General features: G+C 37.7%; 6 protein-coding genes across 7 annotated transcripts; 4 read left to right on the top strand and 2 right to left on the bottom strand.

Annotated features, from left to right (window-relative positions):
• Window positions 1-33: 33 nt before the first annotated feature.
• Window positions 34-1932, top strand: LOC117792931. The gene is made up of 5 exons (XM_034633269.1): window positions 34-189; window positions 253-426; window positions 525-893; window positions 963-1231; window positions 1283-1932. The coding sequence occupies exons 1-5, from the start codon at window positions 156-158 to the stop codon at window positions 1550-1552; spliced, it is 1116 nt and encodes a 371-aa protein (XP_034489160.1). The 5' UTR covers window positions 34-155; the 3' UTR covers window positions 1553-1932.
• On the bottom strand, window positions 1931-9737 carry LOC117792930 (glutamate dehydrogenase, mitochondrial). Of its 2 annotated transcripts, XM_034633266.1 has the most exons (6): window positions 9208-9737; window positions 4639-5073; window positions 4258-4577; window positions 3533-3737; window positions 3074-3112; window positions 1931-2636 (listed from the first exon to the last, which is right to left on the bottom strand). In XM_034633266.1, the coding sequence occupies exons 1-6, from the start codon at window positions 9608-9610 to the stop codon at window positions 2365-2367; spliced, it is 1674 nt and encodes a 557-aa protein (XP_034489157.1). In that variant the 5' UTR covers window positions 9611-9737; the 3' UTR covers window positions 1931-2364. The 2 variants fall into 2 exon arrangements, with proteins under 2 accessions (XP_034489157.1, XP_034489158.1); XM_034633267.1 differs by lacking the exon at window positions 3074-3112 and having other exon boundaries at window positions 9208-9736.
• Window positions 9738-10421: 684 nt separating this feature from the next.
• On the top strand, window positions 10422-11957 carry LOC117789830 (probable enoyl-CoA hydratase echA8). Its single transcript, XM_034628975.1, has 3 exons — window positions 10422-10627; window positions 10694-11482; window positions 11548-11957. Exons 1-3 carry the CDS (start codon window positions 10528-10530, stop codon window positions 11829-11831), a joined length of 1173 nt encoding a protein of 390 aa, XP_034484866.1. The 5' UTR covers window positions 10422-10527; the 3' UTR covers window positions 11832-11957.
• Window positions 11958-12349: 392 nt separating this feature from the next.
• Window positions 12350-14326, top strand: LOC117789833 (acyl-CoA Delta(11) desaturase). Its single transcript, XM_034628977.1, has 5 exons — window positions 12350-12444; window positions 12992-13300; window positions 13362-13698; window positions 13755-13940; window positions 14003-14326. Exons 2-5 carry the CDS (start codon window positions 12997-12999, stop codon window positions 14316-14318), a joined length of 1143 nt encoding a protein of 380 aa, XP_034484868.1. The 5' UTR covers window positions 12350-12444; window positions 12992-12996; the 3' UTR covers window positions 14319-14326.
• A 152-nt stretch (window positions 14327-14478) lies between these two features.
• LOC117789836 lies at window positions 14479-14974 on the bottom strand. Its single transcript, XM_034628981.1, has one exon. It carries the CDS (start codon window positions 14819-14821, stop codon window positions 14567-14569), a length of 255 nt encoding a protein of 84 aa, XP_034484872.1. The 5' UTR covers window positions 14822-14974; the 3' UTR covers window positions 14479-14566.
• A 2534-nt stretch (window positions 14975-17508) lies between these two features.
• Window positions 17509-22939, top strand: LOC117789831 (acyl-CoA Delta(11) desaturase-like). The gene is made up of 5 exons (XM_034628976.1): window positions 17509-17695; window positions 20781-21103; window positions 21905-22241; window positions 22307-22492; window positions 22563-22939. The coding sequence occupies exons 2-5, from the start codon at window positions 20791-20793 to the stop codon at window positions 22879-22881; spliced, it is 1155 nt and encodes a 384-aa protein (XP_034484867.1). The 5' UTR covers window positions 17509-17695; window positions 20781-20790; the 3' UTR covers window positions 22882-22939.
• Window positions 22940-23573: the final 634 nt, after the last annotated feature.

Here is a 23573-nt window from a genome sequence, read left to right as displayed (position 1 = left end):
GGGAATTTTTGATAAATGGGCAGCCTTCGGTTTAAGACGCCGCGCGTTGCCAGAAAGCAACAGTGCATATATATAAAAAGCAAGATTTTAAAAGTAAAACAAAAGCAAGAGTCTAGTCATTTTGTCGTGTTCGTTGCGTGCGTCGTCGTTGCAATATGTCCGAGAAACCAACTGTTTTAATTTTGGGCGGTAAGTGCAAGTGCAATCGCAGCGATATCTCCTTCAACTTATCACGACGACTTTAACCCGCAGGCTGTGGATTCATTGGACGCAACTTGGTGACTTACTTGTTAAAGAATGAGTTGACACAGGAAATACGCATTGTTGATAAGACACCGCCACAAATGGCATGGCTGAACGAGCAGCAAACCGAGGCCTTTGCTGATGATAAAGTGGAGTTTTGCAGCGCGAATTTAATTAATGCCGGTATGTAAGAATTCAACCCACACACGCATACACACTTCCTTTGTGGAGTGATTGAAACAGGTTTTGATTTGCTGTTTGTCCTTGTATGCACTTCACAGCCTCATGCAAATCGGCATTCGCACCACACCCAACAACGAACCGTGGCTGGGATGTAGTCATCAACTGTGCTGCCGAGACGCGTGCCAACCAAGATGACGCCGTCTACAAGGAGGGCATTTACAAGCTGAGCATAAATTGTGCCAATGAGGCCGCCACTCAACAGGTCAAACGGTATGTGGAGCTCAGCTCGGGTTGTGTGAACAGCAGCGAGAAGACGCCGCTTAAGGAAGACTGCAAGCTGGAGCCCTGGACGGGTGTGGCCAAACAAAAGCTGAAAGTGGAGAAGGAGCTGGCGCACATTAACAGTCTCAGCTATACGGTGGTACGCCTGCCCGTTGTTTACGGCATTGGTGATAAGCGCTACTTGAGTGAGTATCAGTTATCATTAACAGTCGGTAATCTTCAATATTAAATGAAATGGAATCGACTTTATGCAGTGCCACGCATTATAATAGCTGCCATATACAAATACCTCGGGGAGACAATGAAGCTACTGTGGAATGATGCCATGCGTCTCAATACGGTGCATGTAATCGATGTGTGTGCGGCGATTTGGCAATTAGCCCAGAGTCCCAAAGCGGCTGGACAGGTCTACAATATTGTGGATGACTCAGCGTCAACGCAGGGCAGTATTAGCGATTTGCTTGTGGATATTTTCGATATCAATGTTGAATATTTTGGCATTGTTATGTCCAATCTGACTAAGGTAAGTCATTAAACACATGACTCATCTCATATTTTCATTGTTATTGTTTAGCTCTATCCAAGCGATACGGTCGGTGAAATCAATGACAAGCATATGGCGCCCTGGGCAGAGATTTGTCAACGCAATGACATTGAAAATACGCCACTGACACCGTATTTAGATGAGGAGCAACTGCATCACAAGCATCTCTATTTGGATAATACGAAACTAAAAGACTTTGGCTATGTGCTTCAGGTCCCTCGACTCACACGCGCCTTGCTAACCGAAATGATCGATGATTATGTGAAGCAGCAGCTCTTCCCTAAATCTCTGGCGCTCTGAACAAATGCAACAGGATGACAAGCACCACGTTAATACGCACACAGATAACTTTTTAAATTAGTTAAGCGAAAACTTTTGATATTGATGAAATTTAACAATGACCACATCCACATACAAACTTCCAATTTATACATGGTATTGTCCAGCATTTTGTTTCGTAATTAACGAAAAGTGTACTTATAGTATTATGTGTAGACCCATTATATATATATATCTATATATTTTGTATAACTAACTATTATCTACTATTAGTATGCATACATTCCAATCCAATTATACAATGTATATGTAACTTTGAGACTAAAATTTATCAACGATTATTGTGATCATTTTAGTGGCCAACGAACAATTGACAATTAAAAATACATTTGCATAAAGTTTATGTTTTATGTGTATATTTGATATTTGTTTAATTTAAAAGTTGCGGCAACAGAGCGTCTCGTAGGATTACGATACATAATTGATAAAATGCAATTGCTTCACTTTTACGCTCATTTCATCTTCTTTTTTCATTTTGTAAACTTAAAACTTAGAGAAAATCAACAAATAATTATTACGAAAACAATTCAAGCTCGCTTTTCACTTTGTTTATCTTAATACAAAACATTAAAATTGAAGTTAAAAGTTGAACAAAATTTTGTTTGGCTTTATATAAATTAATTGTTTAATGCGTTTTTTTTTTTTGCTGTTTGTGACTCTCTAAAAAAACGGAGGTGCGCGGATGCAATATGTTTATTTGCTTTTGAGTTCGGTTGATTAATAAACTAGTTAAGTTTCCAGCTTTCAGGTTTTAGCAGCTCTAGCTGCTGTGCTTAGAAGGCCAAACCGGCGTCACGGTATGTGGTGAAGATCTTCTCAATGGAGTTGACATAGGCAGCGGTTCTCAGATCGAGACCCAAGTTGTATTTCATGGCTGTCTTCATGATGGCACGTGCCGAACGCTCCATGGTATAGTCCAGACCGGAGTGCACAATATCCTTCTCAGAGGCACCAGAGATGCGCTTCTGGAACGATTCCGAGGGGGTGACGGGAATGCGTCCTCCGACACGTCCAAAACGACGCTCCAAGGATTCTTGCACGGATTCTATACGATTAGCAGGCAGAGATGAAGAGAGAAGCGATTAATTAAGTAAGCCACATGCTGGATAAACAATTCAAATAGAACGTCAACTACATAGAATTTGTTAGAAAATCGATGGAAGCACAGTTAGAGCACATTTGGGATGTGTTTATGGAATATATATATATATGTGGAGAATGCGATAACTCAGGCATAATGGGGTCACAAATAAGCTCAACCAAATGGAAAGGATATTTAAACACAAGGATAATCTACAACTACGAACAATATAATAATTTGTTTTTAACTTTTACATAGAATTTAAGCTAAAATAAACAGGAACCAATGCAGATGATTTTTTTTTTATGTAATACAGCAAGAGAGGAAATTGTTTAAGGTGAACTTGGTGGGTATGGAGATAATAGAAGTAATAGAAAAAAGAGGAATTAATAATAATGTACCGTCGTTAATAATTCTTTCAATTGACTGTTGGACTGAGTCTACATTGGTGATAGAGAAAAAACGGAAAAAAGAAGAAATAGAATAAACAACGAATTACTATGATGGCAATATAATTAATTAATTAAATTACGCTTTTCAATTGGATTGTTGATTATAATAATAATAAAGAGTAACATGAGAGGAGCACTAAAATCAATCAATTTATAGCCAAATAAACCAAATGGAAGAGCAAATGCTAAAGAGCAGCCGCTTTTCTGTAAGGCCTTTACTTAATTATATAATTAAATAATCAATAATTAATTTGAGGAATTTTGAAACCAAATACCCTTAAAATGAATTTTCTAAATGATATGGCATGATTCGATAGTACAAGCCAGCGATATATAGTATATATTTAAATATAGAGATAGATATTGAAAGATAGAGAGTCAAAGTTAAGTGATATTAGAGGAACTTACCGAGCAGATGATAGTTGGACTCGCGCTCATATTTGAAGGTCAGGCGACCGTATGAGACATGGTTGAGGTTCTTGAGCCACTCGAAGAACGAGACGGTGACACCACCAGCATTGATGTACAGATCGGGAATAACCAGAATGTTGCGATCAATGAGAATCTTATCGGCGGCAGGCGTGGTTGGACCGTTGGCAGCCTCGGCGATGATCTAAAATTAATAGATTCAAATTAAATTCTCTATTTAATGAGACTTCCTTTTGAAAGAAAAAGTTAAAAATTCGATATTTGTAAAGTTAGAAAAATTAAGCCAGGAAAAAATTATGATTGATTTCGAGTTTTGCACCTTTTTCTAATATTCTTATATATTTTGGTTCCAGAACCAATAAGGTATTAATAAATCAAATATTTATTAAGCGTCACCTTGCTAAAAAGTCCAATAAAATCTTAATCAGTCATCAATTAAAGTAGTCATAAGACGATTACTTAAATTTATGACTGTTACTATCAAAATGGATGTGTACAACGATAATAAAAATATAAATTACGTTTTTAAATGAACAAAACCGTTCTTCCGAATATTACTTTTATTTAATACCCTGAATGTTTTTCTTATTTCCATTTTTAGCTTGGTTTCTTGAAATTTTACCTAATTTTTTGTCTCTGTTTTTGTAATTCTAACAAGAGTATACGGAATTCGCATAAGCAGCTTCAACTCTCAGGATACTCACTTTGCATTGAATCCTGTGGGCATTCTCACTGTTGATGACCTTCTCGATGGCAGCGGGAATGAAGATGTCGCACTGTTCGAACATAAGGTTCTCGCCCTCATAAGGCTTGGCATTGGGATAACCGACAATGGTGCCGTGCTCGTTCTTGTAATCCTCCAACTGTTTGGGGTCAATGCCCTCTGGGTTGTAGAGTGTGCCATCGTGCTCAATGATGCCGATGCAAGTGGCGCCGGCGCGGGTCAGATAGCGGGTGGTGTGCAGACCAACATTACCAAAGCCCTGCACGATGAAGGTCTTGCCGCCCCAGCCGGGAGTGGTACCTATGAGCAAGAATGGAAATGGATTAGGCAAATATTAAGTCTACAAATAAAGGCAACTCACCAATCATGCTCATGTAGTTGGCCTCATTGATGAAGTTCTCCAGACCGTGGAAGACACCGCGACCTGTGGCCGACACACGTCCGTGGATACCGCCCTGATTGATGGGCTTGCCAGTGACACAGGCATGGGCATTGATATCCAAATGGCCGATGGTCTTGGCATAGGTATCGGCAATCCAGGACATTTCACGCTCGCCAGTGCCCATATCGGGTGCAGGCACATCGACGCCGGGGCCAATGAAACCCTTCTTGGCCAACTCCAGTGTGAAACGGCGTGTGATCTTCTCCAGCTCATGCTCGGAGTACTCCTTGGGGTTGATCTTCAGACCGGCCTTGGCACCGCCGAAGGGCACATCAACGCAGGCGCACTTGAAGGTCATCAGAGCGGACAGGGCTTTCACCTCATCACGAGACACATCCAACGAGAAACGGATGCCTGCAAGTGAAATTGAATTGCATAAGCATATTACGTATACGACACATGTGCATAGAAAGAAACCTTGAAAGTAGTGACTATACCTAAGTTAAGTACATTCCTCCTAACCTACCGTCTAGTCATCAAATATTTATGTTCACAGCTGTCTCGTTTTCATTCTTGGATCAAATCCAACTGAAAAAACGCTAAAAATACTTAACAAATTGCACGGTTCTTTGGTATTTTGAAAGCAAAAGTTGTTTTTTAGTTGGTTTACACGTGCATTAAGGTGCTGTCCGAATGCCAAAGTGGGTCAGCGATGTTTTCTTGTAATTCATGTCGTAATGCTTGATCAAGAAAAAAATACAGTCACACCTGCTGATGTTATGCTCTCTTATCTTTATTGTTTTCCTTTTGTTTGCACACATTTATCTTGATATCTTTTAATAAGAAGTCGGTGCTCCGATAAGATAAAGCAACTTCCTAGCTTATCGGCAACTTATTTAATTGCACCGAAAAGTTTATTTTTAAATTTTACGATGTAATCGATATACAATAAATGCGACAATTCCAGAACCAGATATAATTATATAACCAGGCGCAAAGTGCACTCTTGATAACAAAACTGGTTCTCATTTTTAACCCATTGACAAGCCCCCGAAAAAGTGAAGAAATCAACGAAAAAAATCGAAAGTTAATTAAATGCGGTTGCCAAGTGTTGATCTTGATGTCTTTGGCCATGAATCCGCTGAACTTTAGCATTTCCTAAGCTAATATTCTCTTCTCTTATCACCTGCCACTGCAGTTAGCAAGTGTGCATTTGTATTGGTAAACGGATATGTATGTATTAGTACATGTTGCTCTAAAAAGTGCGAAGCTTCTTCTATGCTCATGTTTGTGTTTCTTATGCGTGTGAGCTTTTAGAGCTTTTTCATCCGAACTTGTCTTTGGGGCTTGAAAACAAACAAGAATTCAGACATACACCAAAAAAACAACAAATTCGATTCATCGACTCAACCGCCTGTTGCCTCAGTTGTTTTCTGCCTTCTATTTATTGTTATTTTTCCTTTCTTCTTCTTTCTCTGCCTATCGCTGTATTTAGGTTTGCTTTTATGTATTTAAGCGCATAACAACAGCGATAAACATTTCGGTTTTTTTTCGCTAGTATTTGCTCTGACTCTGTTCTTTAGAGTACAGTGAAAGCTTTAGATAGTGAACAGTGAAGCCGAATCGATCAAGATAAAGACATGTCCATCAAAGTATGTATTTTAACATATTTTTATTTAATTTCTGGCTGATATTAAATTCAAGTTAGACATTTTTAAATTTTCATAGGATAACATTTTAAGACTATTAATTTAATTAAGATACTTGTTTTAGTTCATTTCAGAAAACTATACCTTCTTAGAGACTAGCTGCAGTCTACTGTTTGACGTATTAAAAAAATATGAATTTCTTGAAATGAATTGCTGACAACTGGTTTTCGCAAAAAAAAAAAAAAAAAAAAATTTTTAATGGCTCCCTTTTTTATAACTTTTTCAAGGAAAAAAGGCAAACGCGTGACTTTTTGTAAGTGTATAGAACAAATACGAGTATATACCCCCGTATCACAACTTGCAAATCTATTTATGCGTTTAGTTAGCTAATGCATGTGTGTAGATTCCATTAGTATTAAAGTAGTATATAAGTATGTATAGCTATAGAGCTTATACAATCAGCGCGATAAGTTTTTCACTTTTTTGGGGGCTCGATCGTGTGGAGAGTGTATGTATTGGTACGAATATATATACATATATAATATATGCTGCCACGTCTATGAGCACTGTACCCCATTGGCAACAGCAATCGCAATCTTTGGCAACGAGATAGTCCCAAAACCGGTTGCCCCCAAAGTGAGCAGCGTCAGCTGACAAGCATTTTAGCCATATGATAAAGATTTCTTTGGCGTGGGCTGACGGCATCTTATGTTATTTTGCTTTTCAGAATTATATGCGTACATACATACATATATACACTCGAAATGGATTAGATATACACGTATGCACGTAGCACCTTTGCCGAGAAAATGAGCAGGAAATGACGCATGAGATTTAGAATCGAAATAAACAAATAGTTTTTTATGGACAACTTTGCAGAACTGTCAACTAAATTGGAGTAAATTTTAGTATGATATAATAAGTATAATAAAAATACATTTGTTTGTAGTTGTGCAAGTATTATCAGGGGCGTAACTCAATGTTTATCTGAAGTGTTTGCCACTTGAGCAAGACACGATTGCAAACAAAGCATTTTGTATTTAGACAACAACTGAATGTTGACACTACTTATTTGAATACAAAATGCAACTTGGCGATTTGTAGTAATAAATTAACGCTGTGTGTATAAATACATGTGTAGAAATATTTATATATATACACTTGTAGTTTTATATATGTACTTTATAATGCAGTGAACCGGTATTGCCGGCTGATAATGATAGAACTGCTTACATTATCAGCTGACTTACAAGGCGACTAGACTGATACAGTGAAAGCTTTTAAATTTGTTCCTCAATTTCAATGGTACAATTAACATCATAATGAAAACAGTTCAACGACATAGAAAGCTGTACCATAACGAAACACCCTGCACAGTGTGACTCGACTGTAATTATTTGGCGCAACGTGACCATCACGTGAGCACAAAAATAAAAAAAAAAAAAAACGTTCGCTGATTGAAAGATATATTTACGCCAATACGAATGTACATTCAAAGGGGATTCGCCGAAAACCAGTTTTCATATTTGTGCTTTTTTCATTTTTTGTGGAACTGAATTAAAAATGAGCCGTGAATATGTATATATTTTACCGAATTCAAAGTCAGCCATGAAGTCATTGTGTCAATTTATGTGCGCATACACACACAATACGTACAGCAATTAACATTAATTAGTGCAATAGAAAATGTGGAAAACAAGTACATAGTACACATGTATTTAATATCAGCACTAAAAGCCTGATCTATTTAGCAAATTACTAAAGTCAATTTCGCACCTAAATGAGCAAGTAAATGTAGCTAAAATATCAAAATATTTGGAGGTATAATTAACAAACTCCTATCGGTTAGCAACAGATTGTCAAACTTGTTTACAACCAATTTCGACGAGGTTCCACATTTTCAAATCAACAATAAAATCATAAAAATGAATCGTCCATTTATGCTCCAGCGTCGTGAAGGCGAGCTTTATCAACAACCAGTCAATAACAATAAGCAAAAACAAAACATGAGCGATAATACGACGTGTTTTTATTTTTTGGGCGAACCGCCCACCCAAGGTTAGATAAGAACCGTGGCGCAACGATTTTCCTTTTCCGCCAATTCATTTTAATGATTGATAAATCCATACAGATTTTGCTGATTCTATTATTAGGCAATCTATTTAGTTGGCGTAACTTTGTGAAGTTTGCAAAATGGTTAGTTACTTATTTTAAGGGGAGTGGCCTGACAACAGTCAACACATATTTCATAAGTTTAGACACACTGTGCAGTTTTTCTGGTGCTGTTCTAGTTCCAATAAGAAAGCAAAACAAATAGCAAAAGCACAAAAAGCACTATTAAAAATAGAACACAAGCAAAACGGAAAAAGAAGAATAAATGCTCAAATAATTAACCAACAACGCGATAAGAAAATGATGTGAATATTTTCTAGAGATGAGAGTGGGGGGATTTGGCTTTGGAAGGTGGAGGTGTTGGCGTCAGGTTAGACTGTATGGCAACACTTGAAGGGCTTGGAAATCAAATGGCAACACGTGTAACGGCGCCTCTGCTTATGCAATTTACATAGATTGCTAAAAGCAGAAGGCAGAGCAACTGTAAAAATGCATAGGCTGAATGTTTTGTGCCCGGGCAGAGACAACGTAAACAAAGTGGAGTGTGCGCGAAAGAGAAAAAATACTGGGTGCTGGGTGGTGGGCGGGGTTTGGGGTAAGCTCTGAATTTGTTTTCGTTGGCCTCACAGTTACATAATTTTTGGGCAGACAAGAAATAGTTGCACAAAATGTATAGGAAAATCGATTTTACCAACAGTTGGCTAACAGTTTTCTCACTCAAACCGAGATGCCGGTCATTAAAAAAAGAAATCTTAAAAAATAAAATGGTTTGTGGTATTGTATTTACCTCCTTTGGTGGGGATCCTGTGTGTACTGTGCTGGGCACGGTAGCCGGTAATCATTTCATAATTGCCAGCATCACGACGCAATGGGAATGCAATCTCGATGATATGGTCGCAGGGTTGCATAAGTTGCAGAATGCCCTTTACCTTCTGTTTCTTTTCGTCCAGGGACAACTTGCCCTTCATGTCATCGACTAGACGATCTTCGGAAATTTGGCAACCACGATGGAAGAAATACTCGACCATGTCAAAGAAACGTGGATCCTTAGCGGTGGCCACATCCTTTAGACGGTCGGGGATTTGGTAGTTGCGTGTCTGGAGCACAGCAGTGGGCAAAGCTTTGGCCAACGCAGTCAACTCCTGCTGACGCATGGCGCCCTGACGGGCCAAACTCTTCAGGTGATACATGTTTCTATACTACGCACACACAATCGCCACACAAAATATTCAAATTCTAAATTTGGTGCTGCTCCTCAACTGCTGCTGTATAATACACAACCGCTCACTTGTCGACGCCGCTCCAAACTGAGCACAATTGGAATATGCTTTTCAGCATGAAAGCTTTCTCACTAAAACCGCGCTAAATCTAGAGGTGAGTATGAATGCAAATTGGGCTTATCGATACCCACGCATCAAATATCGCAAATGCATTTGCTTATAAGACCAAAATGCTTTGAAATTCGAACTAGCAACATTTATAAAATGTGCCCGCCTTTAAATTGAAAATAAGTAGAACTTTCTTTGTCACCGATATTTAAAAATCACAGTTTGGCTTTCACGGAACAATAATATATCGTTCAGTCGATAAGAATTAATGCAGCCACTGATGACAAGTTAGCTATTTTATAGCTAGCCAATATTTGATGCTAGAAAAATTTGAAATTTGTTATTTGTAGGAAATCGGGCTATTTTATATATATATGCATCTATTCTATTTTTTTTTTATATTTTTAAAAGTGCGTGAAAAAAAAACTAATTTAGATGCTTTCTAACGAGAACAGCTTAATTTTCACACAAACTGAAATAGGTTTAAATCTGCCAAAGTCCGCCAACAAAAATTCCTCAACAATTTGAAAAATGTTAGCTTCAAAATTAATCAAATTTCAAAAAAGGTATTTTTTTTTTCCAAATTACTGCCTAAAATGGTATGACTTACCAGATCCGAAAATTTTGCTGGATGGCAACTTTTGGGCTGGGTGGCAACACGGCGGGCTGCTGCTACGACAAAATATAAATTGTTTTCGCAGATCAGGACAAATTGCAACTTTTAATTTTTTTGAGTACGCCAAATTAAAGGTATAAGCAACAAAGGGCTTTTATTAAAGATGTTGCGCAAAGTTGGACGGCAGCTAGGCCAGCAAGTTAGCATGCAGGTGCGCTATTCAGTTAGCCGCATGTTGGCCACCTCCAATGCACTGAACAAAGGTAACTTACCGCAACGTGACATAATGTTTACTAAAGCTTGATGGAATAAAACTGTTGTTGTTACAGATGCAGCAGCTGATGCGAAAGCGGAGCCAACACCTCCAAAGAATATTCTTATAGAAAAGGACAAAAATATTACGTTAATCGGAATCAATCGTCCACAACAGCGCAATGCAATCGATTCAATTACCGCCTCCCAGCTCTGCGACGCCTTTTCCGCCTTCGAGGCTGACGACACCTCGCCGGTGGCGGTGCTCTATGGTGTGGGTGGATCATTTTGTTCGGGCTTCGACATTCTTGAGATGAGCACCGACGAGAAGGAGGAAATAAGCGTGGATATACTTATGCGTCCTGAGGGATCTGTAGGTCCAACACGTCGCCAGATCAAGAAGCCTGTCGTTTGTGGAATAAATGGCTACTGCATAGCGAATGGCCTGGAACTCGCACTAATGTGTGATTTACGAGTCATGGAGGAGTCAGCTGTGCTGGGATTCTTCAATAGACGCTTTGGAGTGCCTATGCTCGATGGTGGCACTGTGCGACTGCCCGCCATGATTGGACTGTCCCGCGCACTGGACTTGATACTTACCGGACGTCCGGTGGGTTCACAAGAGGCACACGATATTGGCCTAGTCAACCGTATTGTGCCCACAGGCACGGCCCTGGGTAATGCACTCGAGCTGGCTAACTGCCTGTCCAAGTTCCCGCAGCGTGCGCTCAATCATGATCGCAATTCCGTGTACTCTGCTGCGTTTGAGACGTCAACTTTCCATCAGGCTGTGCAGAATGAAGTGATGTACACGTCTCGCGAAATAATCGAGGATATGCAGAACGGTATTAAGTGGTTTAATCATAGTAAGTGAATGGACAGTGGGATTGAATTGATAGCCTCATATTGAACATAATCTCTTCCTTTGCAGCCTTCAAAGCCGACACGACACACTCGTGGCTAAAACGCGATCGATCAATGGCCGATTGGGATGATGAGGATGTGGCAGTCGCCGCTGCTCAAAAGGAGACAAAGAAACAGGAGGAGGAAGCTGCTGCTCTTGAGGCTGAGAAGCAGAAGCAAGCAGAGAAGGCACTTAAGAAAGCCAAAAAGACGGAAAAATCGGAGCCTAAGGCTGAAGATAAGTGTACCCCAAAGGAAACGGAGAAAAACAGTGAAAACCCGGAGTCGACTGACGAGCCAAAGAAGAAATAAACTCGACTTTATTAAGGATAAATTGAAAAGCTGTGTATATACATATAAGAACATCCTCACATGCAGTTCAGAACTGACCAACTTGAATTTGTTAAATTATTTAAATACATACAAACCATAAACGAACACTGTGCAAAAGGCGGTAGATGGCGTGCTAAACACCACTATACAGTAGAGTGCGCTTTTATTATCAACAAATACATCTGGAGGAAGAACCTGTCGCTGGAAATAATCACTCACGTGAATCTGGACAATCGATTCTATGCGAGATTATGATTCACCTCTCATCATTACAGATTAAATGATTACTTAGAAACGGGACATCTTGAACTGTGCTCCCTCTTGGGCATGCATTTCAGATCGCTTGTTCAAAGTCGATTCAATCGTCGTTAAACTATCGAGTACAAAAGATGAAAACGATTCATTAAAGATTTGCATAATAACAGAAATATAGCAAATGTCGAGTCATATTTGCATATATGTATATTGATTAAAAAGAAGGTACGTTTCCTTGTGAAGCGTACAGTGGGAATTAAGCCCTCACCGGGTACGGAACTCAGAGAGTCTTTGGAATACATTCTAATTCGTGAAACAACATACTAAGTGCAAAAGGGTGTGTAGAATATTAAAAAAATATAAAGTTCGATGGGATAGACATAAGACATTCGTAATTTTTTTTAAAACTGGACCGATTTTCAACCGGAAGATAACTTCGATCATGATTTGGCATCTTTATTTATTCTGCGATAAATTTTAATTAATTTCGTGTAAAAAAAATATTTTCGGTCTGTTCCGGTCGAATACGAAATCCATGCTAAAGGTCCATCTTTGGAATTTTAAAAATTTTAGTTCTCAAGTTTTCACTTTTAATCAACTACTTATACCATTATTAGTATGAAACAACTCTTTAAATTTGATTCTGAGAAAGTTCATTTGTAATGTGTCTGATCAACTTCAAACATTAATAGCTTTTGCAAAACTTGACCGATTTTCAAACGGAATGTCAATTTATCTGTGGATTAGCATCTTAATTTATTCTGCATTCAAATTTAATTAACAACGAACTACAACAAAAATTGTCCAATCTGAATCTAGGATTCGATTTTAAAGCAACGCCGGACTTTAACCGAAAACTTAATAAGTACTTTCATCATTTACAGTTAAAATGACACCAAACGCGGTTTCTAAACAATCCGATGCAGACTCCACAAGCTGCAATGCGGAGGAAGTGCTGTCAAATGGGAATCCAAATACGAGTACATCTAAACAGACAGGTGTTCTTTTCGAAGGTGATGCGGAAACCAATGATTTTGCATTGACAGACGATATAACGCAGTTCAAAAAAGCTGATAAGCGTAATTTGAAATTGGTCTGGCGAAATATTATACTATTTGCATATGTACATCTGGCTGCTCTATATGGCGGATATCTCTTTCTGTTCCAGGCGAAGTTGGCAACGATTGCTTTCTGTATGTTAACGCATAGAAACTGCACATGTTTGACTTATTAATATATTTAAATAATTCACAGCAATTATACTGTACACGATGGGCATGATTGGAATCACTGGAGGTGCCCATCGCCTCTGGGCGCATCGTTCCTACAAGGCAAAGTGGCCGTTACGTCTGATTTTGATAGTGTTCAATACGGTAGCCTTTCAGGATGCCGCCTACCATTGGGCCCGTGATCATCGTGTGCATCACAAGTTCTCCGAAACGGATGCCGATCCCCATAATGCAACCCGTGGCTTCTTCTTCTCTCACGTCGGCTGGTTGCTCTGCAAAAAGCATCCCGATGTGGTGGCCAAAGGCAAGGGTTTGGATTTGTCTGATCTTCATGCTGATGCCATACTCATGTTCCAGTTGAAGTATGTGTAAATCACATTAGATTCAAAATTCTTGCTTATAATCAAACCTTTCACAGGCACTATTTCATCTTAATGCCTCTCGCCTGCTTTGTGCTGCCCACTTTAATACCCTATTATGTATGGAACGAGACGCTTTTGAACTCCTTTTTTGTGGCCACAATGTTCCGCTGGTGCTTCCAGCTGAATATGACCTGGTTGGTAAATAGCGCTGCCCATCAATTCGGCGGGCGTCCCTACGACAAGTAAGTACTTATTTCCTAGTTACACTTGTAATACCTTTACTGACTTTTATTCTCTTATATAGACACATTAATCCGTCGCAGAGTCCGTATGTTTCCGCGTTCACCTTTGGCGAGGGCTGGCACAACTATCATCATGTATTCCCCTGGGATTACAAGACGGCCGAGTGGGGAAAATACACGCTAAACATGACGACAGCGTTTATTGATTTCTTCGCCAAAATTGGCTGGGCATATGATCTCAAGTCCGTGTCATCCGAGACTATTGAACGACGAGTGCGTCGCACCGGCGACGGAACTCACGAGCTGTGGGGATGGGGCGATAAGGATCTCACCGAGGAGGATGTGCAGCATGTTCTTTTCGTGGACAAGATAAAGTAGAGCTTTATTCTTGTTTCCAACTAATTATTATTTCATAAGAAAACTTGCAATTAATTTGATAATTTAATGAATTTCATACTATATTATTAATAAAAAAAATATTTAATACTTATACTACATAATTGACATTGATTACGCTATCAGGTTTGTTTCTTTTTTATGGAAGGTGTGTCTAGACTTCGACTGATTATACTTTAATCTTAAGTCTCACATTCAACATTTTGATAAGGGCAGGAATCAATTAGCTATTAATGTTGGCCCGCGGCATGTTTCTCCTTCATATCCAGGGTATGTAATACCACATCGGCCAGTGCCTTGGGATGCACACCCAATTCCAGCAGCTCCAGGCAGATTTCCAATGCTTCATCCGATAGACGAGTGTTAATTAGCTCCGACATGCCAAAGATTGCAATACGCATAACTGGAGATTTGTGCACAAAACTGTTTACCTTTTCATTTGGCACGTCAGCTTTATTGATGTCCCGATCGCTTTGTTGTGTCATTTTGTCACTGATACCACACAAAATGCCGGTCGTGATAAAGAATGCCAATTTAATTTCCAGATGTTTGTAATCTATGCACTTTGGTACAAGCAACGATAGGTCAACAGTAGCTGTTATCGATTATTTTGATGTTTTTGTCTGTTATTATCCGATATCCTTTTGAAATTTTTTGTGAACAAAAATTTTATTTTATTGGCTTACAAAAAAGTCGTTTATTAAAAACAAGCAGTTTACTACATCAACTAAAATAAATACAAACGCGTATTAATAAACTGCTTGTGAGCTATCATATATTGTAAACATCGATATATATTCACGATAAAATTGAATGTAGAGTTGATAGCAATTCGATATGCTCTTCGGGAACCATTTTCATCTCTAATAACAACAACTAACACACAAAAACATCAGTTGCTGGATATTTGCAAAAAAAAAAAATACAATTCGTTATAAAAAGTAAAACAAGTAAGTTTTTAAGCATTCGCATATGTATTTAATTAATAAGTTTTCGTTGACATTGTGCAATGCCAATTGTTGACACATCTGTAACATGCAACATTCAAATAGCCGCACGAGAGAGGCACGCGCTTAGTGCTTGGTATTCTGATTAAAAAAACATGCCATATTAGCAAATCAGATAATTATTTTTTGTTCTATTTTATTATATTTAATAGATTAAATGTGTTATTCCCTTATTTCTGACGCGCAGCGCACTCCCTTAGTGACATCATTTGAATGCAATGACGCAAGGTTACGGTTTCTATTTCATTCTCTTAGTTTGACGCGTGCCCTTTAAAAAGTATAACACTAGCTGGTATAACCCGGCTTTGCCCGTACCTCTATAGATACAGTGGCTCTCAACTTATTTGACCCACTATTCCTACATTCGAAAATTTTCAAATTAATTTATCCATCAATTGGATGGACATACAAGTAAAAGTTTTACGCAGATTTGTTATTTAATGGTTAAGGTTAAGCAATATAATATCATTTTATTTTGTATATTAATATATCTGACTTAAGCAATAAAACAAAGCAGCCAAAAATGTAGTGATCAATTTAGCTGTAAACCACTGTATACCAAAAAAAAAAAAAAAAAAAAATGCATACAAACAAAAAAATTAAATTTATTCTGACAGCCTGACGATACATTGATATTTATATAATTGCATATATATTGTTGTGAAGGGACGTCAATGGAATACGTGCAAGTTTCGACAATGAGATGAACTTGCGCTGCAACGATTAGAAAAGCGTCTAACCTTTCTGATTTTAGTTCAACTGCCTTTGAATTAATCACGCTGATTAATGCGCAATTTTTTTGCACATTAAACTATTCTCATTTGCTCATGATATATATTTACAGTTAATAAAGTAAGTGTTTTCACAACAATAATAAAATTAGAACACAAAACCATTCTAATACAAATTTTTTCAACCCTTTTTTAACGGGCTTTTATCGTCCGATTTGAATTATGTGTGTTATATTAAAGTGCAGTGACGATACCAATGCTCACTCATGTAGGGGAAATAATAAGTTGATGAGAGGCAGTAACACCAAGAGCAGTGTGTATCATTAACGATCTCAATTTATACCCTGTTTATTTCTACATTTACACACATATATATTCAAAAGTCTAGAGTCTGGTCAGATACTAATTCAATATATTCAAAAGTCTAGTGTCTGGTCAGATACTAATTCACATTTCAAAATTATCTTTATAATTTTGCCAAGAAGAACTTGTTTCCGTTGTTATTTCATCAATGTTTATAAAATGCAAATCTTATTCTTTTTTTTAATTTATCAGCTAGATTCGCTTTTTTTGTATAGAAATAACAAACTATATAACTTGTTGTTACTTAGAAACTTTAATACTCTTTAATCGCTTAGTGGATCGAGAAATATTATTATGAAATATAGCAAAAAGTATTGAATTTCAATATTACCAAATTTTGTAACTGCAAACTATAAACTATTGATATTCGTTAAATATCTAATTTTTGTGTTCAGAAATAAAGTCAAGGTGCTCAAAAAAGCCTTATTCCATTTACTGAAAGGGTATACTCGTTCATATGCATATTTTTCATAGGCCTTCGATAGGGGCATGCGTGCTTTAGATACTTCTGACTTGCTGACTAACTTGTTTTTTAAGCCCAAAGTACAAAATCGAAAAGGTTAATAAATTGGTTAAATACAAAAACAGATTATTAATAGCAGTTGTACTCTGAACCCATTTACAGATTAAAAGCAGTTAGCATAATCTTATTATTGCGACATTCTTAAGTAGGTATAATGCATATCACAAATTAAGTACTATTTAATGACAACTACGCCGTGAAATTTGCTTTAAGAATTAGTCTAAATTGCTTTGAAAGTACGAAGTAACACTTTAATCGACACTAATTACATAATTTCAATAGTTCATTTAAGTTTGTCCAAATTGACCCTACCACAATTTCGCAATCCTTTAAGAAATGAATTCGCAATGTCGTGCAGTTTCTGATTAATGCTCATTATCTAAGTAGTAATATGTGCATTCTAATCAAATGTACATTCACATGTGTTTATACATACATATACATTTCAAAGTATACAAGCTTTCAGCGATATCAACAAATACTATAAAGAAAGGAGACGAGTAATGTTAAGTAGCGTCGTCTATCGTCAAAAGTGCGGCTGAAAAAAGTTTAAATTTTCACAGCAATTCCACAGTTGCTCTCAGTTTGAGTTGAACACGTAAAGCGTGCGGACGTGTTAACGTTGTCTCTCGTTTGTTCCGACAACAAAGTGCCAAAACCAAATACAGTTTCTTTGATAATCCAAAAAGAAAAAACCGCGAAAAGCAAAGTTTATTAGCTTCGTTGAAAAAACAGGTTAGTGGTTGTGCTGGATGTTGCCATGATTATACGACAGGATTTGCAAGTGTTTACGTAAAGCAGCATTAACTAACGTCAATTGCTGGCTATAGCTAAGAGACCAAAAACAGAGAGAAAAAGCACCTCTAAAATTGTACGAGCATACACATATACATACATATGTATGCTTGTATGTACAATTAGTCAAGTAATTTTTGTTAACTGAATTAAAAATGCACATTCTTTATTACCTTACTCATATTTAATAATAGTTCCGAATGGTTTTAAGAACAAGTTAAAAAAAAGAATTAATAAGATCCTTTGTGCTTAACTATTTTTTCAAATAAATGAAAATATTTGTGAATTTTTTATCTTGTCAAAACAATTACTTGACTAACAGTCAGTGTGTATTTGCACTTTTACCTAGTTTAGATTCTTGTATTTACTATTTAGTAGTACTTTGCTCTCGCAAACTAAATTTCACCTCTTTGGTGCTTTGATCTGAACTCAAAGGCATTGAAGCTTATAAATGTTTATATAGTTTTTATAAGCTAGACTCTGAGTCTAGTTTTATTTTGAAGGCTGTACCTTAACGGTCACGGCTTGAATGTAGATGAAGGTTAAATGCATTCAGATATATTCAAGTTTCAAGTCTCTATTAAAGTTAGCTCGGGGCGTTTAACATAGACTCATTGAAAAACACATTAATATGCCAGACTATTCTTATACTTCCTATATCATTGAATATGTAAATGATATAATTGGAAATCGACGGAAAAGTGCGCAATTTCACTGCATTTGTCATTTGTAATTTAGAGTTAAATGTTTTAATTATTTATCGGGTTGATGAACTCTTGGTCGTTGTAAACAAAAAAAACAAAAGCACGTTTACATTAACAAATTAATTGGTTAATGGCCTACCTAAAATAAATATGTACATATTTTTTAGGAAAGCTCCACTAGAACCTCTGCTCTCTACACGAAATTCTATGGGAAAAACTCTATAGTGTTAATAAAACGTTACACATGTTGTCACACATACATGTTTGCGTGTCTAATTGAATACAACAAATTGAATTAGCTTTTTGCAAATTTAAGCACACACAATTGCCATATTAGACACATCAATAGAAATTGACCGAGTTGACTCGAAACTGCGAGTTGAGAGCAATTCTATCACGCTGTTGCAGTGTGATATGACGGGATGTGAAATCCAACAACAATAAATTGCTACGTTCTCTTTAGCTCTTTTCATATGAATGATTTGCTCTCTCCCACGCTCTGCGCATTTTGTCGCCAACGGGTCTATACGTCACAGTTTCTTTTTTTTTCAAGTTCAATATCAAAGCTATGGCTTTTATCAGATGCATAGCCCGGTCAAATTCATGGATACTCGGCAAAAGTTTATTTCGCCGGCATAGGCTGAGTCAGACAATGCCGGTTTTTGTAACATTTTGAGTCTTGTCTCTCGCCGCAAGAATAAACAGCTGTTTGTTTGCCTACGTACTGCTCTCTCTCTCTCTCTCTTGCTTGTTCTCATTTGTGCGCCATATTATGGCTTGATGCTTGCGATCTGTTGTTGTATTTAATGTATTTCTTGTGAACTGCAAACATACATATACACTGACGCATATGAAAGTGTGTGTGTGCAAAAATCTAACCAGATTGCTTGGTCTTATTAGTTTCTGCCTGAGCTTTCCAGTGGCGCTATTGCTGTTTTGCTTTTGGCGTGGGCATCGTATGACTTTTTGTACACGTATTCACGTGGTTCACGTTTCAATGTTGTGATGCAGGGTGCTGTACTAGTTGCCACATTCATTTACACATAAATTCGTACATTATATACAAATATATGTACCTACATTTTCTGTTGCCAATTAAGCTGACGTGTAATTAAATATTTCTTTCTTTGTCTCTGTTGGCGGATTAAATTTCGTCAGCTTTAGAACTAACTAAGAGCAGGCAAGTTAGCACGTAGTCCACGCCAAATCGATTGACATCACATAGCAACATGTTTACTGATTAGCTTTAGTCAAATTAACGACTGAATAAAACCCTGACCCTGAATAATGTATTAATAATATTAGGAATATTATGTATAGAAAATCTTTTATTTAAGCACCGCTGAACACCTCAAAAGCGTCTTTTGCGCAGAAAATCACTCGTTTTTGCTGAAAAGCTTGCGAAAGCTTCTCTCTCTGTCTCTCTGCAGCTGGCAAGTTTTTTTTTTTATTTGCTTTTGCGCGAATTTTCTAGTCAACAGTTTTAAACTTGACGCCCAATCGGCCGGTTGTTCGCTCGGAAGAACAAAAATAATATTTGTTAAACTTAAAGAAGGTAAATTAAAGATGACGTTGTAAATGGGCATAAATAAATAGTTACAGCGTTGCAGTCATTTGAACTTAAAAGACTGTCAAATAAAGTTCTTAATTGTTTACTTTTTATGTGATCGTGTGTGTGTGTGTATATTGCTGTGTTTTTGGATGGGAATTTTCCACGACCAAGCGCACATACACACTGACACTGGCAGGTTAATATTTGGCCTTCACATGAGGCGCCCAGTGACCCACAATATGCAAGTGTGTACACACTCACATGCTTGTATACAAATACACGTGTGTGAAGAGTGTGAAATCTGACTGAAGTTGAACCTCTCTTTTATGAGCTTGTGCTAGTTTAGTTGATGTTTTTACTCTCTTGCCGGCACTTTAATTATGTCTCTGTCTGTGTGCGTGCGTGTATTATAACAACGCAATAAGGCGGCTGCAGATATCCTTCAACAAGGACATGCACGAATTTATTGATTTTCACTCCTGTCAGCCATTTGTCAAAATTATAGTGTAAATTGAGTAATTAACTCAAATAGTTGGTAACAACGATAATAACAATAATTTAGTACCTAGTTAAATTAAGTATGTAAACACTTATATTTTTAAGTGTGACCACAACGATAATAAAAGGTGCTGCTCGTCTTGGCTTAAACTGCAGCTCACCTCAAAGCGTGTCAAGTTCAACTTAAGCAATTTTCACAGCTAATTGCATTGCCAATTATTTTAAAATGCTAATATTTCTTAATTTTTGTTTTTGCTCTTGGTTTTCACAGCTGCTATAAAATGCCGCCCAACGCAACCGCCGGTGGACAGTCGATCACGGATTCGTTGCTGTCAGCCGCTGCCACAGCTGCCGCTGAATCGGAACAGAATCCGACCAAGTTGCAGGCTGATTCGACTGGTGTGCTCTTTGAACAGGATGCCGAGACGATCGACGGTGGACTCGTCAAGGATATACAGTCCATGAAGAAGGCGGACAGACGCAAACTGAAATTGGTCTGGCGTAATATTATACTCTTTGGATATTTACATTTGGCCGCTCTCTATGGTGCCTGGTTGATCTTCACCTCGGCCAAATGGCAGACTATTTTACTGGGTAAGCACGATGATGTGATGGCAACCCTATTTATTAGTATACACAAATACACTTGGTAATAGTCACTGCAGTGTTGTCATCTTGGAAACGTGTGGCGTGCATATCAATTGCGAGGTTATCAGCGTTGTTTATGTTCCAAATTTGGCACTGATAACATTGAACAATGTCGAATCGATCAGACAGACCAGGCTAATCACAAAAGGCCAACATAGAGAATTTACAGTATAAAGAATCACGAGCAATCGTAGCAATCATTTCGTTTTGGAAATATATCAAATTTAGTTTTATTATTAAACCAACACACAAATTAAGTATATGCATATTTTGTTATTATATTTTTGATTTTTTAATAATGGACAATTTTTGCGTACCACGCAAGGTTAATCGTCATGTGCTGAAGGCAGTTAGTAATATCATTAAAAAAGAGAATATTGCATTTGCAGAATACTCAGATATTGTGAATCAGGTGCAGCATTCCATGCGCAATTTAAATCCCGTCATTGGCTTAGAGGAATATATCAAGTCATCCCTTCGAAACATGACCATGTTGGGCATACTCTCTGCCAACGAATCTCACAATTCATATGCGATACAGGATACTCATGATTTTCTTGTAAAATTGAAGAAACCTGCAAATAAGGAAATACTGCCAGAAAAAACAGCTATTTTTGAATGAAAATTTATTGAGATATTTTAAATTTGTAGTATGAAAATAATTTAAACAATGTTTTAAACTATATCTTTTTATAATATTAAAATTGTAGTTTAATTTCAAACATAATTTCTGTATTCATTTTGCAGCTTTTGTTCTTTATGTCGTCTCTGGTCTGGGCATCACTGCTGGCGCCCATCGTCTGTGGGCCCATCGTTCCTACAAGGCTAAGTGGCCACTGCGTGTGCTGCTTGTCATCTTCAACACTGTAGCTTTCCAGGATGCCGCCTTCCACTGGGCCCGTGATCATCGTGTGCATCACAAGTACTCGGAAACCGATGCCGATCCCCACAATGCAACCCGTGGCTTTTTCTTCTCGCACATTGGCTGGCTGTTGTGCAAGAAGCATCCGGAGGTTAAGGCCAAGGGCAAGGGTGTTGATCTATCTGATCTGCGTGCTGATCCCGTGCTGATGTTCCAAAAGAAGTAAGTGAATAGTCTATTTAATGTTATATCTGCCACATGACTTACATTTCTATTATCTACTATAGACACTACATGATCCTGATGCCACTGGCCTGCTTCATTCTGCCCACTCTGGCACCCATGTACTTCTGGAATGAGACGCTGATGAATGCCTGGTTTGTGGCCACCATGTTCCGTTGGTGCTTTATTCTGAATGTCACCTGGCTGGTGAACAGCGCTGCCCACAAGTTCGGTGGCCGTCCCTATGACAAGTAAGTGGAGAGTTGTGAGATTGCTTTGAGAGCTGAAAATCATGGACTGTTTTCTTTTTTCTTATTACAGAGACATTAGTCCTTCCCAGAACGTTTCTGTTGCGGTGCTCGCTTTCGGTGAGGGCTGGCATAACTATCATCATGTGTTCCCCTGGGACTACAAGACCGCTGAGTTTGGCAAATACTCTCTAAACTTTACCACGGCTTTCATTGATTTCTTTGCTAAAATTGGTTTGGCCTACGATCTGAAGACTGTGTCTCCGGACATCATCAAGAAGCGTGTCAAGCGTACCGGCGATGGCACCCATGCCACCTGGGGTTGGGGCGATAAGGATCAGCCAAAGGAGGAGATTGATGATGCGTTGATCACTCACAAAAAGAGCGAATAAACGGAAGAATTGTGTGTCGCGTTTTAGCCAACCTTCATTAAGAGTGAATCAAAAGAAAGGATAAGATAAAGACGAGAGAGAGACAGATGAATGAACACAGTGAAAGTAAATATCCATTTTACGCATAACGGCTAAAGATCGTTTAAAACAGCAGGAAAAGAAACAAAGAAGAAAAGGAAAAGCAAAAGAGAAAACCCTTTTAAATAATTTTAAGTAATGATGTTAATGATAAATATCTGTTGTTTATCAATAACTTTGTACCGTCTGTGTTAAACCAGCTCTGGAATGTTTTACGCTCCATATTTGCTTTTTTGGAGAAACATACAGGACGCCGTTTTTGAACATTTTTGGAGCCAGGAGTACAGAGTACCCCCCCATATATAAGTCAAGCGGCGACCAACAAATTTATCTTTATATATTTATCCCTATATACACACAAGCAAATATCCTCCTACTACACTATGATAAAAAGTTATATTCATGGAAAAATTGTTAAGTTCGCAGCCATCCTCCAGCTCGGCACAATCAGAAACAAACAAGAAATTTAGTTAAATTAAAATATATGATTATCAAAAATTTCTTCAGTTTACACACAAAACTTAATACCTGCAACACTTTTATGAAAGATTTTAGTAATTATTGTAAGCCAAAACTAAGAAAGAACACGATAAATCATTATATATACATATATA

The sequence above is a fragment of the Drosophila innubila genome (assembly GCF_004354385.1).
Source record: "Drosophila innubila isolate TH190305 chromosome 3R unlocalized genomic scaffold, UK_Dinn_1.0 2_E_3R, whole genome shotgun sequence".
NCBI classification, from domain to species: Eukaryota; Metazoa; Arthropoda; class Insecta; order Diptera; family Drosophilidae; genus Drosophila; species Drosophila innubila.
This window is presented reverse-complemented; position numbering and strand designations above follow the sequence as displayed.

Bases quoted from the DNA above. Each gene is read 5' to 3' on its own strand.
- LOC117789830 (XM_034628975.1), top strand. From the start codon at position 10,528: ATGTTGCGCAAAGTTGGACGGCAGCTAGGCCAGCAAGTTAGCATGCAG. The intron at 10,628-10,693 runs GTAACTTACCGC...TTGTTGTTACAG, and splicing joins CTCCAATGCACTGAACAAAG to ATGCAGCAGCTGATGCGAAA. The intron at 11,483-11,547 runs GTAAGTGAATGG...CTTCCTTTGCAG, and splicing joins TATTAAGTGGTTTAATCATA to CCTTCAAAGCCGACACGACA.
- LOC117789831 (XM_034628976.1), top strand. From the start codon at position 20,791: ATGCCGCCCAACGCAACCGCCGGTGGACAGTCGATCACGGATTCGTTG. The intron at 21,104-21,904 runs GTAAGCACGATG...TTCATTTTGCAG, and splicing joins ATGGCAGACTATTTTACTGG to CTTTTGTTCTTTATGTCGTC. The intron at 22,242-22,306 runs GTAAGTGAATAG...TATCTACTATAG, and splicing joins GTGCTGATGTTCCAAAAGAA to ACACTACATGATCCTGATGC.
- LOC117789833 (XM_034628977.1), top strand. From the start codon at position 12,997: ATGACACCAAACGCGGTTTCTAAACAATCCGATGCAGACTCCACAAGC. The intron at 13,699-13,754 runs GTATGTGTAAAT...AACCTTTCACAG, and splicing joins ATACTCATGTTCCAGTTGAA to GCACTATTTCATCTTAATGC. The intron at 13,941-14,002 runs GTAAGTACTTAT...TCTCTTATATAG, and splicing joins GGCGGGCGTCCCTACGACAA to ACACATTAATCCGTCGCAGA.
- LOC117789836 (XM_034628981.1), bottom strand. From the start codon at position 14,821: ATGACACAACAAAGCGATCGGGACATCAATAAAGCTGACGTGCCAAAT.
- LOC117792930 (XM_034633266.1), bottom strand. From the start codon at position 9,610: ATGTATCACCTGAAGAGTTTGGCCCGTCAGGGCGCCATGCGTCAGCAG. The intron at 5,074-9,207 runs GTAAATACAATA...TTTCACTTGCAG, and splicing joins CAGGATCCCCACCAAAGGAG to GCATCCGTTTCTCGTTGGAT. The intron at 2,637-3,073 runs GTACATTATTAT...CTAATCGTATAG, and splicing joins TGAAAGAATTATTAACGACG to AATCCGTGCAAGAATCCTTG.
- LOC117792931 (XM_034633269.1), top strand. From the start codon at position 156: ATGTCCGAGAAACCAACTGTTTTAATTTTGGGCG. The intron at 427-524 runs GTATGTAAGAAT...TGCACTTCACAG, and splicing joins CGCGAATTTAATTAATGCCG to CCTCATGCAAATCGGCATTC. The intron at 1,232-1,282 runs GTAAGTCATTAA...GTTATTGTTTAG, and splicing joins TTATGTCCAATCTGACTAAG to CTCTATCCAAGCGATACGGT.